Source organism: Musa acuminata, chromosome BXJ1-5 (genome assembly GCF_036884655.1).
Source record: "Musa acuminata AAA Group cultivar baxijiao chromosome BXJ1-5, Cavendish_Baxijiao_AAA, whole genome shotgun sequence".
NCBI classification, from domain to species: Eukaryota; Viridiplantae; Streptophyta; class Magnoliopsida; order Zingiberales; family Musaceae; genus Musa; species Musa acuminata.
In genome coordinates, this window is record NC_088331.1 from 773,012 (window position 1) to 787,500 (window position 14,489).

Consider the following 14,489-nt stretch of genomic DNA (forward strand, 5'->3'; position numbering starts at 1 on the left):
CTTTGACTTTAATTTTTTAATGACTTTATTTGAAGTACTTGATATGGTATATTATGGATTTCACCACGTGGACACGACCCCTAACCATGTCAGCGCAAGTGCGGAAGCTCGGGAGGAAGACACAATGCCATATCAGATGTGCCACCAGGAATTCGGGACGATGGTCACTCCCCTCCCGCGTTGTCTGGGTCTGGGGTTGCACGAACTAACGTTGCCTCGACAAGGATCGCACGGGGAAGCTCGGGGCAGCATCGTATGGCGTCGTTCCATACATAACGGGCAACGATCGTCCGAAGGTACAAACTCGTCGTTCAGGGAGTCAGTCGCCATGTGAAGGTCGCGTACGATCAACCCTCATGCACTAGAATAAAAGCTCCCGCCAACATCTGGCAGGGGGCAATGGATTTTCAGCAAAGAATTCCACTCAACATTGCTGGGGTTTGGAGTTTTCATATGTTTGCAGTGAGTATCGATACTGATAAGGGTTTTGGATGCATACTGATTTTTCCGATAGTTCTAATGGACTTTTGGATTTGGCTGCATTGGTATCCTCCATATGATTGTTAGCAGCAATTTGGAGATTGGATTTTAGCTGCATCATTTAGCAGTGCTGCATTGATTTCAAATACCGGACTCTCTTGGACTATAAGCTGAGGAAATTGGATAGCTCTGAGGAAACTGGACATGTGAGAATGTTGGAAGATCACAGACTTGTTTTGCAGTGCACGTTTCTTTTAATTAAGCAATACATTTCTTGGTATTATTCAGCTATTAAGCTACCCAAGTTCTGACAGTGCTTCAAAAAAACTAGTTCCTCAGCCAATTCAATCGAAGTATGCTCTACCTTGGGACTCTTTGATTGAATTTGCTTGGAGATTTGTTGAAACTACAGATATTTAAGATGATGAAGGCATCCCAACAGTGATGAACCAATCTGTGGTCTACAACTAGAAGTTACTATTTCCGTCTTCTTGCTTAGTTATGCATTGAGAGTACCAAAGTAGTCACATGAAGTGATTGCATCCATTTGACTCTTCTCTCTGTCCCTCTCTAAGACTGCATACATCCTTCAAAGTGCTGCTAATTTGGTTCCAAGTTTAGGTTGGCAAGCTGCTGAATGTTCATGGGAAACACAGCATTTGTGTTGCCATCGTAGGCCTTCCTTGCCAATATGATGTTCACAGCCGCTGTAGGGTGGAAAGCATCCCAAAACACATACTGATCCCTGTTTGCACATGGAGTCTGGAAGGGAAGGCATGTAATCTGCCCGCTGTTTCGCCCGATTCCGCAGCAACCGCGATTGATCACACTAAATCCTAACAAAAGGAAACACATGACTTCAACTACAATCGCAAGCATTTCAGATTCTGACAGCAATCGAGATGAGAAGCACTCACTCACCATATGCTCCGGGGTTGCTGAGGATGTCCATGAACATGTGGTAGGTATCCACGTATATGAACTTGGAATGAGGAAGATTCACATTGAGGGCGTTGATCATGGCCTTGACATTGTTGTTGAATGGCATCACAAGCTTGTCAACTTCCAGTGAGCAATGGCTCAGAAGATTCTGTGCAAGTATGCTCGGAATGCATCCCATCGATCCAACTCCAGTGATCACAAACTTTCTGGCTCCAAGGTTGTATAGACTCTACAAGACAGAATCGAATATATCAATGCAGAAAGAGATCTCTTGCGAAATGATCCACGAGCTCGTTTTCCTACCGTGAGCTGGTGAGTGTACTCTTGGACCAAAAGATCAGCAAACTGTTCTCCGGTGTACTGACTTCTGGTGTTGTAGTTAGGCATGAGATAGTTGTTCAAGTAGTCATTGCTCCCCATCCCCACGAAGAAGATGCAGTGAGCAATGGCATTGGCAACGGCATCTGCACCCAAATTGCCAGCGATCTGATCAAGGGTTGACTCAAAATTCTTGATCTGTTGGTTGAATGGTATTCTCCCCACCTGCACAAGGAGTATAATGTCAGTCATAGGAACCTGCAACGTGCATGATGCTGTTGATGCATATAAATGTTGCAGAGAAGTATGTAAGAGTGTTTGGCTCACAAAATTCCGGCCAGTGATGTCCAAAATCCCTGCTGCAGCTGAAGCATAGTTGACACCATGAAGAGCTGCCTCGCCAGATGCTTGGGAGTAAGGTGGAATGAGCGGTAGTCCAAGAAGCTCAGCTGCAGTTAAAAGAGATAAAAATCCATACAGTTACAACTCAACTAAAAGCTTCAGCTGGTAGATGTGACAGATCTTAAATATACTTACAATTGTAATCTTCCTGCAAGGCTAAAGCATTTATAAACATGAGAGGATGCAATTAATGCGAAGGTGAAAGGTAATGAAGCATTGAAAGTAGCTTCAAACTTCTCTTTTTCTGCTCGCTAGCATATTTTGACAAATGCAGAAAATTAGCTTGTTTAAGCCATTTATAGTATCAAGCAGATTAAACTATGAACAGATTTAAGAACATCTACAAGTGCTTGCCAGTGTGCCTTCCATGGTGTGGCAAACATGCATGTCACTGACCATGGCTCGTAAGGATGTGTTACGCTCACCTATCTCATCCACAATGGTGTAGCCATTGGAGAACCTTCCTGTTGGGCCTCCGGCAAAGTCAATGCCATAAGGGTAATAGTTAGCCTTGGCAAAGGAAGCTAAGTCATTGTTGTTTCCGTTGTCGATGAGGGAGTCTCCGAACACAAACATTGCAGGCACCGACTCCTTCTGACCACCGCTGTCTCCGACTTCTGCTCCTCCTCGTGCTGTAGAAACCATGAAGAGTGATGACACAACCAAAAATGCAGAGAGGAGAAACACAGGGTAGCTAAAGGTGGCCATGAGGAGGAAGGAGGAGTGAGTTGAGCGAGAGGGAGAGGGAGTGCATGGGTTCATATAAATAGGGTCAAAGAGGGGTGGGGGGCAGATGAGATGATAGTTAATGATCTGCAACTGTGACCTTACAATGAGTAAATGGTCTTCTGGAAAGGAGTGCAGCGAAACCCTGGTGAAAAGATCTGACTCAAACCACTTTCATGAAAGAGAGTGAAGGGTTTGAATGCATTCCTCCTGCTTTAGATGGTGTTCAAAAGCTTGCTAAAACTGTATCCTATGTTGAATAGGTATCCTGGAGAGAAGAAGACATCATCCAACTGTAAATGGTGGTGCCATAATGATTCTACCTTGCTGTGTCACTTATTTCCAGTTCCCTGCTATTGTCTTTCTCTCTGCCTTGCAGATGGAGGTATCAGGGAAGGGTTGAAGGAAAGCAACAAATTAAAGAGTACCATTAGAGAGATTGTCATGCATACATATCACAGTAACAAGGGTTAATTATTCCTGTTCGATAAGCTAATTAAGGAAAGATTTGAGCCAAATAAACATACTGTGGGCTAACCTGAAATCTAGAGAAGATGTTAAAACCTCTTATGGTGTTTCATATTGTTAGATTCCTAAACTCATAGTTTTACACAATTTAACAAGCAACTTAGAATGGACATTGTGACATGAGTAAAAAACTTGACATCCCAAATTGATCTTAGAACATAACTGTCATGATCAGCTCAAAGATCAAGCTTAAGGTCGGCAAATTAATGGAAGCAGACAGGACTCGTATCCCCTTCTTCGATATATTTTGTCTTTGGTCTCATACCACCATTTTAAACGCAAACGAAAATTTAAGGTGATTAAGTACTCTATAATCTGTGATCAGTGGGATGATGAATCATGAACAATTAGATTAAGGAGGAATAGGACTCGGTAAATTGAAATGAATAGATTTGCAATCTATATATATACGTTGTTCACTTGGTTTACGAAAACAGGGCAGTTCTTATCCACACATGAATCCAAAAAAGAGAAAAATAATACATGCAACATCCAACTAAGTCAACTTCTAATTTTCTATAATCACACAATCCTAACTAATATATATATTGCAACAAAGTAAGAAACCTGAGCACAGCAAACAGATTATATCATGAAGATAGTAAAATGATGACAACAGTTGAGATATTGACAATATGTTGAGTTGAAGAAGCTAATAATACGAACATGAAGAAGGTTCTGCAGTAGGTTGCTATATTACTTCTATGAATCTCATCAGAACAAAGCATTTGATCTGATATTATCCATGAAGATATTTAATCTTAATTGATAACAACTGAGATATTGAAAATATATTGAAGTGCAGAAACTAATATGAACAAGAGAGACATCTCTTTCTTTTCTTTTCATCATTGCATACTCCTGGAAGACATGAAATTGAGAGGCCAATGAGAGCTCGGTATTCTTCTTCATGATGGTTGGATGGTGTAGTGTCATCGAGAGGCCTTCCTTGTAATTCTGAAGCTGTACAGTATTCCATGGGTCATGATTCTGGAGTTGCACTGTTTCTTCATGTCATGATAGTTTTCTTAGACATCTGATGAAGATAGTAATTTTGATTCATATAGTATGCTGTCTTTGTCTAATAGTAACTGACTTAAAACTGGAAGTATCGTCTTTCATCTTTGAGCTGAAAACTTTTAGACACCTTTTTTCTGAACTGGTACTTACTGAACTTGTAATGCATGGAAACACATCTTTCTGTTGCTTATTTGGTAGCACAATGAGGCCATGGATTTTCTTGAAAAGTTTCTAGGGAACAGCTCATTCTCTATAAAAGAACTAAATTAGGTTTTGCCTAGTAATCTTAGAGTTAATTTGATTAGTGGACTAATTATTTGATGTTTTCTATCATATTGTAGTATCAGTGAGATTTAATCTGCCTTTGTGTTTCTCCAGCAATGTGACATCAGGTCAACTTTGGTTGGATGAACATTATAATCTTATTAGTAGCTCACCCTCGATCAAGAAATAGCCAATGTAAGTTACCAATCACATTGTAAGGTAATTAAGACATGAAGCTTCCAAAGAGTGAGCTTTGGTTGGATGAATAGAATCCTATTAGTAGCTCACCTCAATCAAGAAATAGGCAATATAAGTTACTAATCACAATGTAGGGTAACATAATCAAACCAAGACATGAAGCCTTCAGAGAGTTGATTAAGATCATGACACAGTTCTTGGAATACAACAAATCATTAACATCAACATCAAATAAATGTACTCGATAGACTGGTTGAGGGATCACCGCTATACAGTAGCGCGCGCACACATACACTGTTCACAAATCCCTCAAACCTTGTCATCGTCAGAGAGGGAAGCAGTTGTTGAACTGGTTTTGCATGGTTAATGGATTTGGAATGTCAGCAGCTGTTAGTGAGGCTACATCAAAATGCCCATTTTTCTGTGCTGTCACTGTGGCTGCATCAAGAAACCCATTTTGCTCCGCAATCTGCATCATCAGATAACAAGGAGAGAGAAGAAAAAAAACTCATATCGATCTTTTGATTCTGAGAATTATCTTAGTCTCTATTATACCTTCCCTCGAAGAAACTTATTGGTGGCCTTCAATATGCCCTCCTGCATAATAATGGATCGACAAATCTCGGTGCAAAACCCAAGAGTTTCTCGAGTGATGAAGGGATATGTGATGATGCATGTTCAAGAAGACTACTCATAGCATTAAATGTAGAGAAATGCAAGAAAACTTGAATCCCAAACAGATTATACCCCAAAAAATGCTTCTTTGAGAGATCAAACACAAACTCGAAAAGAAGTACCTTGTTCTTCAGGTACTGAATCTCCTGGAACATGATCTGCATCTGGAATAGAAGGTTAAGATTACCGAAAAGTTCAGCATAGCAGATATTTGTAATTATATTTCATCTGCTGTTTGGATTTAATGAAGAAAACCTTCATAGTGCGAAGGTGTTCCATCCAAATCTGAAGGTGCCTCAGTGATAATTATGCAAACCTTAGTGCAGTAAAATATTTTCAAGTTTAGTTCTACAACATTTTTTGATTATTCAAAATCTGAATAATTTATATTTTAATTTTTTTTAATATTTTTAATTCCTATGATGATTTTATGAAATATTTTTTCTTTAACATTTAAACTTCTATGCCTCTAAGCTGTGATAAAATTTTGGTTAAAAAAAGTGGAATTCTTTGATTATGATTAGATTCTAAAATAAAAAAAATCAACATGAAAGAATAGCTCAAATATTATGAAATTTTTAGAAAACTTTTAATTAGAAACATATGGATCTCTATAATTAATTTTTTTAAAATTTATATAATTTTTTTGATATTTTCTTTTTTTAAAAAAAATTTGAATAGTATATGGTTTTTCCTTTTTTTTATTTTCTCCAATATCATTTGAACTTCTAAGTATAACCCTAAGGATAAAAATTTAAATTTCTTTATATATATATTTGATACATGTCCATAATCTTTGTTAATTGATTATAATTTAAATTTTTAAATAAATACCCAAGGTTCTTAATATTTAAAAATATATATGATAAATATTTTTATTATAAAAAATGTACAACAATATATTTATAAAATTCATAAAAAAAAAAAAAAGGAAAAAAAAAGTCATTTTACAACATGGGAGCCAACTTTTCTCTCTCTCTCTCTCTCTCTCTCTCTCTCTCTCTCTCTCACACACACACACACACACACGCGCGCACGTCTTACCGTGTGGAGAGTTTGCCTACCTATACCTTCTTTTCACACGCACAAACGCGTCTTACAGTCGAGCGTGTTTGCCTTCCCATACCCACTCTCACTCGATATATCTGAAAGTTGCCTTTGATCTTCCCTTCTGCATTTGGTCTCAGCGGGAGAGAAATCTCTGCAAGGATGGGAATGGCGGAGGGAGGCGGTGACGCGTCGGCGGATGCGAGCGAGATGAAGCTGGAGTTCACTCCCACATGGATCGTTGCCGCGGTCTGCTCCCTCATTGTCTTCATCTCCCTCGTCGTCGAGCGCCTCCTCCACCGCCTCGGAAAGGTCCCTCCTTTTCCTTCCTTCGTCGCATTCTTTCCCCTTCGGAAACGCCCTGCATTGCTAGGTTTTGCGGATCGTTTCAGGTTCTCAAGCGGAAGAACCAGAAGCCGCTCTTCGAAGCCCTCCAGAAGGTGAAAGAAGGTGCCCTTCGCCTCTATTCCCTTCTTGTCTCTCTAGATTTGTTCGGTTCATCGTATTCGATCATCAAGTAAGAATCTTGGAGGTTTTGTGCGCAGAGTTGATGCTTCTGGGGTTCATTTCGCTGCTGCTCACGGTGTTTCAAGGGGCGATCCAGAGGATCTGCATTCCTAAAGGATGGACCCTTCACATGCTCCCCTGCAAGAAGGAGGAGACCGATGACGCACATGGTGCTGCCGCCGAAGCACATTTCCAGGCCGCTTTTTCTGCTGGCCTTTTTGGAGGTCGTCGACTTCTCTCTGAGAGTGGATCTGGCGCAGCACATTGCTTGATCAAGGTTTGTTCGAGGCAATTCCGCGTTTGCTTCTGCAAAGTTTGTTAGTTTGTGGAGTTTTTAGGAAACCTAATGGATTGTTGTTCTTTGAGATCTTTCTGTGGCTGCCTGTAACATAACCACATAAGCCTTTGGATTCAGGTCTTACTATTTGGCAATAGATTGATTGATGTCGTTGATGCATTTTGTATCTCGACAAGTTAGTTCCAGAGACTCCTAATGCGGTCTGGTGCAAAATTGTTGGTTAGTGTCAATTGATAAAATTTGAATTTTTTTGCATGATCAATGGCATTTTTCTTTATAATATTCAATTTTAGGAAAATAAAATGAAGAAATGGAAATATAGTTGAGACAGATATTGATAAAATTTTGGCAAGGAAAGAAAATGTATTTTGGCATCTTGGATATATATATCATCAGGAGGAAGCAGATATTGAAAAATACATTGCTAATAGTATGTTGATATTCAGCTAAATACTGTACAATTGTCAAGTCGCACTATATATATATATATATATATATATATATACGTATGTATTTATGTATTTACGTATGTATGTATGTATGTATGTATGTTAATAAAGTAGTGTAGCTGAGATGTCATTGAACATATAAAGTTTGCTCTTGGTATGAATCCAGTATAACTTGTGATTGCATGCATCTAAAATCTGGATTTTATTGATTTATAATAAAATGGGTGCTTGCTTATTTTGTAGTTCTTTGTACATATCCAGAAAAGAGATGCATATGCACCAGAGCATTTCAGATTATAAGTATTGTGACAGCTAGTGGAAGACCAAGTCTCTCTTGGACCAATTATTTGGTGATTTTTTGCCTTCAGCGCCAAATAGTTGGGGACATCTGCATAAATGTTGTTGTTTCTTTCAGATGCTCAAGTAGTAGATGACCATCCTACCTTAACATGACTTTTCAGGATGGTAAACCATATGACATTTTGCATAACAATAACCTATTCCACCGTCAAATCGACTCTACTTATAAACTATGTCACACTAGCTACTTGTTTTTTTAATTCCTACTGATATGTTTTTTTTTTTTTTTTTTGTGCAGGGAAAAGTCCCACTGTTGTCTCTTGAGGCTATACATCAATTGCATATCTTTATTTTTGTCCTTGCAATCACTCACGTTGCTTTCAGTGTCCTAACTATCCTTTTAGGAGGAGCAAAGGTACATGCCAATATCAATCTGCTTGTCAGTCGTTCTATGGATATTCTTAGTACCAATCTGTACTGCACCTGGTACTACACCTGTTTGTTTTTCAGATACATCAGTGGAAACACTGGGAAGACTCAATTCAGAAACAAATTACAGGAGATGGTATGGAATTAAATTATAGCTTTTAAATGGCTTGCTTTATTATTATAGTCAGTGATCTGGAATATTTATCTAAAAGAAAGTTTTACTTAATTCATTTAGTTAGCTTGACACTGTGCTAACATTAATAAACCATTAGGCACAGCTCCAAAACAGGTAACCCGTGTGCATCAGTTTGAATTTATCAGGGACCGCTTCAGAGGCATCGGTGCAATATCAGTTATCATAAGTTGGTTGGTAAGCAATACAGCCATGAGAATACTCATTAATGTTGATACTGAATCCAATGCACTTGTCATATAAATTAACTATGGACTAATTTTAACATTTTGTCCCGGTCAAACAAGAAATTTTGATGAATACAGAACAGGAAGCTTCGATATTGATAAATGCATTGAACATATATTTGGTTTGTAATCTTTGCTTCAAACGTTGTTAAAGTATCTAATAATATATGTCTTCAAGATACTGGATTCTGTTCATTCTAGAAATATTTTTTCATTCTAGATATATTTTTTCATTCTAGAAATCTCGTGTACAATGTTGGCCATATCTGTAGAGAATCTAACTGTGTAGCTAACTGGCTAGCCATATGAGCTAGATTGCTCAATGCTAACCTTACCTGGGAGTTGAGGTTTTTTAAGAATTGTTCAGTATTGTGGACTCAGATAGAGTTAATTGTGATATTTTTTGTTTAATGAAGTTATCTCCTTTTGGGGAAATCATGCATGCCATATATAAAAATGCATCATTGACCAAGCTAACTCTGCCTAACCTTCAGCCTTATGCATCCAATTATATTCCCGTTTTTGATGAGCTAAATATCTGTCTCATAGAAATTTATGAGATAAAAGATACTTTTACCCATCTTTTGATAATACAGTAAACCACAAAAAGAAAAGAAAGAAGAAAAAAAGGAGGAACATTTAAGACTGTCAGGACACCTTTAATATTTATCTACTTGAATTTTCTTGTGTTCGTGTCTTGACTCTTTCCTCTGAGTTCCACGATAATATGGGGGAGTCAGGATCTTCTTTGAGCAGATACTGCTACTAATTTTTATTTAAAACTTTCTATATGAGATTTTGCTTAATGAATCTGTGCTTTTTTTCGGTGTCATTTGTTATAGTTATTATTCAACTCAATAATGGTACAAGCAATTACCATTAATTTGATAGGCAAGGTTCTGCTCCCTTCACCAGCAGTATTACTGACAAATTTGAGGTAATGATGCCATTTGCAACAATTTTTCCAGGGACCTGTAATTTAGGAGGGAAACCTTTTGCATCCATCATTCTTATCGATCTCCTCATACATCGAGTTGAGTTGATTCCGTCAAGGGGGGAACTAAAGTGACACAGAAGCTGTCATTTAACAGAATTGTGATGATTCATTTTTTTTCTTGAATCGTCATATTATCTAGATAACCAAGATTTATTTTGTTTCACGTATTTAATTTATATTTCAGGTACAATTTTTTTTTGCAGTTATTATTAGTCTTTAAGGAAAGTTCTAGAAATTTACATTTTTACACCAAAGTTGCAGTGGCCAAATTTTGGTTCTCTACGTATTCATTGTAATTTTTGATATAAGCTTATTTTTTCTGTCGAATCTCTAGCATCTAACTAGAATTTTTTTCAGCTAAAGTTGTTCTTTTCATCTTTGTTTAATGTAAGATTTGTTTTGTTCAGCATTCTTTTGTCAAACAGTTCTTCGGGTCTGTGACTAAATCAGATTATACGACAATGAGACTTGGTTTCATCATGGTAAGAGATTTTCAGGAAATCCAATATTAAATGCCTTTTTCTCTTTTTGTCTTCTTAAGAATCACATTGAAGTGTTTTGCTAACTGAAAATTTTCATGAAATAGTTAGTCTTATTTTGAGATCATCTGACTGCTTAATCCTAAATTTTTTTACTAAAGCTTGAAATCCTTCCAATTTTAGACTCATTGCAAAGGAAATCCAAAATTTGACTTCCACAAGTATATGATCCGTGCACTTGAAGCTGATTTCAAGAAAGTTGTTGGTATAAGGTAACTATATGCTTATGGATGCTGAATTATGTAATTTGTTTGCTGATAAGAATTAAACCATTTTTCACAACAGTCTGGTGCTGGTTAAGAAAATAACATTTTGATAATTAATCATGCTTGTTTCTATGATCTTGGTCCTTAAATTTGATCTTTCATTCCAGTTGGTATCTTTGGGTGTTTGTCGTCATTTTTTTGTTGCTGAATGTCAACGGTAAGTTATGATTTAATACTTTTTTCGCAAGTCATTGATATTAAGTTGTTTCTTCATTTCTCCTGCTTTTTTAGGCTTCATAAATTGGAATTCCAAGATTGTAAAAATTCATTAATTTTCTTTTACAGTTAGAAACATTAAGTCCTCCTTAGTCAGCTTAAGTTTATATGGTAGAGGCACTTGACACTGTTTTTCTTTCCTTGTGCCAAAAGGAAATAAATTTGTTTAGATATTCTGATATTTTCTCAACATGAAAATTTTTTGCTGAAAGAAACATGTGAAGATATAGGACAAATGAACATATGTAGATATTTGAATCAGGTTAGCCATAAAAGACAAGAATCAATTTGTTCAGCTTCTCTATTCAAGAAATGGGCTATAGGACAAGACTCTACTTTGATATCGTCATTTTAGAGCATAATTGTTTGAGCTAACCAGTATTATTCTAAATATTTTGTGCCAGATACATCAAGCACTCTTGCTTCATTTTTCATGTGCCACATCTTAGACATATCTTATCTAGAGAGATAAACAATTAATGTTGCTTATAATTGGATGGAACAGCTTCATTGGAAGAAAAATATTTTATACTTAAAGAATTTATATGGTTCTCTGATGCCATTCTGAGAAACAGCATTTTCTGTTGAAAAGAAAACTTGTAGCACTTTGCCTTTTGCCTATTTATATATTAATTGTTTGCCTTCTCACTAATGCTTCTATAAAGTAATAATGAGAAGAATTTGTTTTTACTCGTGCAGGATGGCACACGTACTTTTGGATAGCATTTATTCCTCTCATTGTAAGTATTTCATTAAAAGTAGCTAAATAGATGTGGTATATATCAAGGTTCGCAATACCGTATCGTACCAGTATTTCGACCTAGGCTCGGTACCGGTACGGTACGGTGTACTGCAACAGTTTACAGTGCGGACCGGTACTGGGCGATCCATGTACCGCTAGCCTGTCGGACCGGTACATACCGCCTGTACCGGGCGGTACGATTCGGTATGGCAGACACTGGTATATATGACCTTTGTGCTTTTCTGGTTATTCTTAATAACAAGGTCTTAAGTTTTAGGTGTCTGCACTGTTATGAAAGCAGTTGATATGGTGCGGTATGCCTTAGTACATGGATTAAAAAATTGCTAAAACATTACATAATATGTCGGGTTAGTATATTTAAATATGACAGCATGGACGTTACCACTATATCTGAAACATTAATAATATCAGTCATGTTGATGGTACCGGGGAATGACTAAGACCATAAACAAGTGAGGTGCCTTCAGGATCATGTTCATATATGCTGGTGGTTCATGGCAAGACATTGACATTTTTGGTAAAGTTAACTTCTCAAACTTATATTAGTATTAAAAATAATAGGACCTGTAAATTTTTTATGAAGATCCCTAAAGAATTTAAGAATCCAATCTTGTAGCAGAGGTGACTATTCAGAATTTAGAAGCACATTCGAAGTTGCCTATTACTTTTAGATAGCATGTATGAAGTTAATTCTTTAGCACAAGGAGATCAACAACACTTTCTTGGAAATATATTTGCAAATATTTTGTGCTTTCATGTTTGATCTATTTTTTGTTTCTTATATGCCCTGTGAAAACCATGTGAGAGTATCTGATCTGAAATTTGGGTTTGGAGAAGCTTAGAGGTTTTCCTTGTAGCTTTATAATATAGACCTACCACATTTTGTGGTTCATGTGCTTCATTCCTGACAAGTTATTTGCTGATACCAAAGGCATTTAAAGTTGTAAAAAGAATTGGAACACTTGGCATGACCAAACGGAAGAAAGTAATGTATTTTTTTCTTTTTTTTTTCTATGGCATTGTTGTGAAGTTGTAAATTCAAATGAAAACCAATATATTTCTATATTAATTACTAAGATTTCTTCACGTTGGTCTGTTTCCAAGTTTCATGACCAAAATAATAATGAACATATCTACCAGTTTGTTTTACATTTTTACCGGTATTTGAGCCCATTAAGAAAGCAATGAGGCTGACATCATTCCTAGTGGTTCTATCTCAAATCAGCGGATACAAATCCAGTTCCCAATTTGTCAGAACCATATATATGACTGGGAGTAATTAGTTTTAGTTTTCTCCCCAGCTATTATTGTAATCTTGACTTGTTTGGCTTCTGCAGCTTCTGCTTGCTCTTGGCACTAAATTGGAGCATGTCATTACTCAGCTGGCCCAAGAAGTTGCTGAAAAACATACTGCAATTGAAGGCGATTTGGTGGTTAAGCCATCGGATGATCACTTCTGGTTCCATCGGCCTCAAATTGTCCTTTACTTGATTCACTTTATCCTGTTTCAGAATGCTTTTGAGATTGCATTTTTCTTCTGGATCTTCGTAAGTAGCTTAGAACCGTTCACTTTTCTTTAATGTAATTATTGCCTAAATCTACACAGTGGGTGGAATTAGGCAGTCCGCTTTTACATATGGTTTTCCTTAGATAAGGTTGTGGTTGTACATATTTTTCATATAGATGCCCCTCATGAGTTTGCTTACTTGTGACTAATAGTCCATGTTGCAGTAATTTGAACTGAAGGATTTCTCTTTTTATGCAGACCACATATGGCTACAATTCTTGCATCATGGATCATGTCTGTTTTATCGTCCCAAGACTTGTGATTGGGTAATTAGCAGCTTGTCACCATTTTTATCTATGGACACTCAAGTTGGTTTTTTTGTTCTGAAGCCATTTTATTTGTGCTGTATAGAGTCACAATTCAGCTTCTCTGCAGTTACAGCACTCTACCACTCTATGCCATTGTCACCCAGGTAAAAAGTCACACAAGCAACCGTTATTTCAATCTGTTCAAGTGATGTTTAATGGGCTTTTCTTTGTGATGAAGATGGGGAGTTACTTCAAGAAAGCCATATTTGATGAGCATGTCCAAGAAGGCCTTGTGGGTTGGGCTGAGAAGGTAAAGAAGCGAAAAGGTCTAAGGATCGGCAATGGGCTCGCAACAAGCCATGCACAGAACGAAACTACAACGAAGGTCGAGCTGCCGAAGATGTTTGTGCAGACGACACCTGCCATGGAGGAGGGAAGATCTAGCACTGGAGAAATTGCATCAAGACCAGCCACCTGATCCATTCTCTAACTGGAAACTGCGTGGGAATTACATGCCTTAGATAATGCTGGTGTTGTTGTGTGGTAGTATTACTTGTATGAGAAGAAGTTAGAGATATGTTGAGTTGTATCTGCCAAGTTTGAGGAGAGTGTTCCTTTTGTGATTGATGGCAGTAAGATGGCTCAGGTTGTGCTTAAGTTTATGAAGGTAGGAAGGGAAAGTTTATGGGAGGGAAAGGAATTACATGTATGTGAGATCACCTGTACGAGGGAGTATCCCAGTTAGGTCTACACTACTTGTATGAATCTCATCCTTGTTTTATCTCTTACATCCATGCGCTTTTGTTTAACATTACTACTTCCATGACTACAATTATCTTTTTCTTTTCTTTTTTTCTTCAAGTTTGACAATGTTATGTGTATCATTGTTT

General features: G+C 37.3%; 2 protein-coding genes across 2 annotated transcripts; one reads left to right on the plus strand and one right to left on the minus strand.

Moving 5' to 3' along the window:
* Window positions 1-775: 775 nt before the first annotated feature.
* Window positions 776-2,850, minus strand: LOC135674885 (GDSL esterase/lipase At1g71691-like). The gene is made up of 5 exons (XM_065185135.1): window positions 2,568-2,850; window positions 2,068-2,189; window positions 1,726-1,965; window positions 1,402-1,651; window positions 776-1,316 (listed from the first exon to the last, which is right to left on the minus strand). The coding sequence occupies exons 1-5, from the start codon at window positions 2,848-2,850 to the stop codon at window positions 1,081-1,083; spliced, it is 1,131 nt and encodes a 376-aa protein (XP_065041207.1). The 3' UTR covers window positions 776-1,080.
* Window positions 2,851-6,685: 3,835 nt separating this feature from the next.
* On the plus strand, window positions 6,686-14,408 carry LOC135672868 (MLO-like protein 1). The gene is made up of 14 exons (XM_065181328.1): window positions 6,686-6,912; window positions 6,993-7,050; window positions 7,146-7,384; window positions 8,453-8,569; window positions 8,665-8,719; window positions 8,856-8,953; window positions 10,408-10,482; window positions 10,663-10,751; window positions 10,913-10,962; window positions 11,721-11,761; window positions 13,122-13,331; window positions 13,550-13,617; window positions 13,703-13,763; window positions 13,838-14,408. The coding sequence occupies exons 1-14, from the start codon at window positions 6,763-6,765 to the stop codon at window positions 14,075-14,077; spliced, it is 1,551 nt and encodes a 516-aa protein (XP_065037400.1). The 5' UTR covers window positions 6,686-6,762; the 3' UTR covers window positions 14,078-14,408.
* Window positions 14,409-14,489: the final 81 nt, after the last annotated feature.

Coding starts and splice junctions, on each gene's coding strand:
- LOC135672868 (XM_065181328.1), top strand. CDS start 6,763: ATGGGAATGGCGGAGGGAGGCGGTGACGCGTCGGCGGATGCGAGCGAG. Junction 7,051..7,145: donor CCTCCAGAAGGTGAAAGAAG/GTGCCCTTCGCC, acceptor TTTTGTGCGCAG/AGTTGATGCTTCTGGGGTTC. Junction 8,720..8,855: donor GAAACAAATTACAGGAGATG/GTATGGAATTAA, acceptor ATAAACCATTAG/GCACAGCTCCAAAACAGGTA.
- LOC135674885 (XM_065185135.1), bottom strand. CDS start 2,850: ATGGCCACCTTTAGCTACCCTGTGTTTCTCCTCTCTGCATTTTTGGTT. Junction 1,652..1,725: donor AGTACACTCACCAGCTCACG/GTAGGAAAACGA, acceptor TCTGTCTTGTAG/AGTCTATACAACCTTGGAGC. Junction 1,317..1,401: donor CAGCAACCCCGGAGCATATG/GTGAGTGAGTGC, acceptor TCCTTTTGTTAG/GATTTAGTGTGATCAATCGC.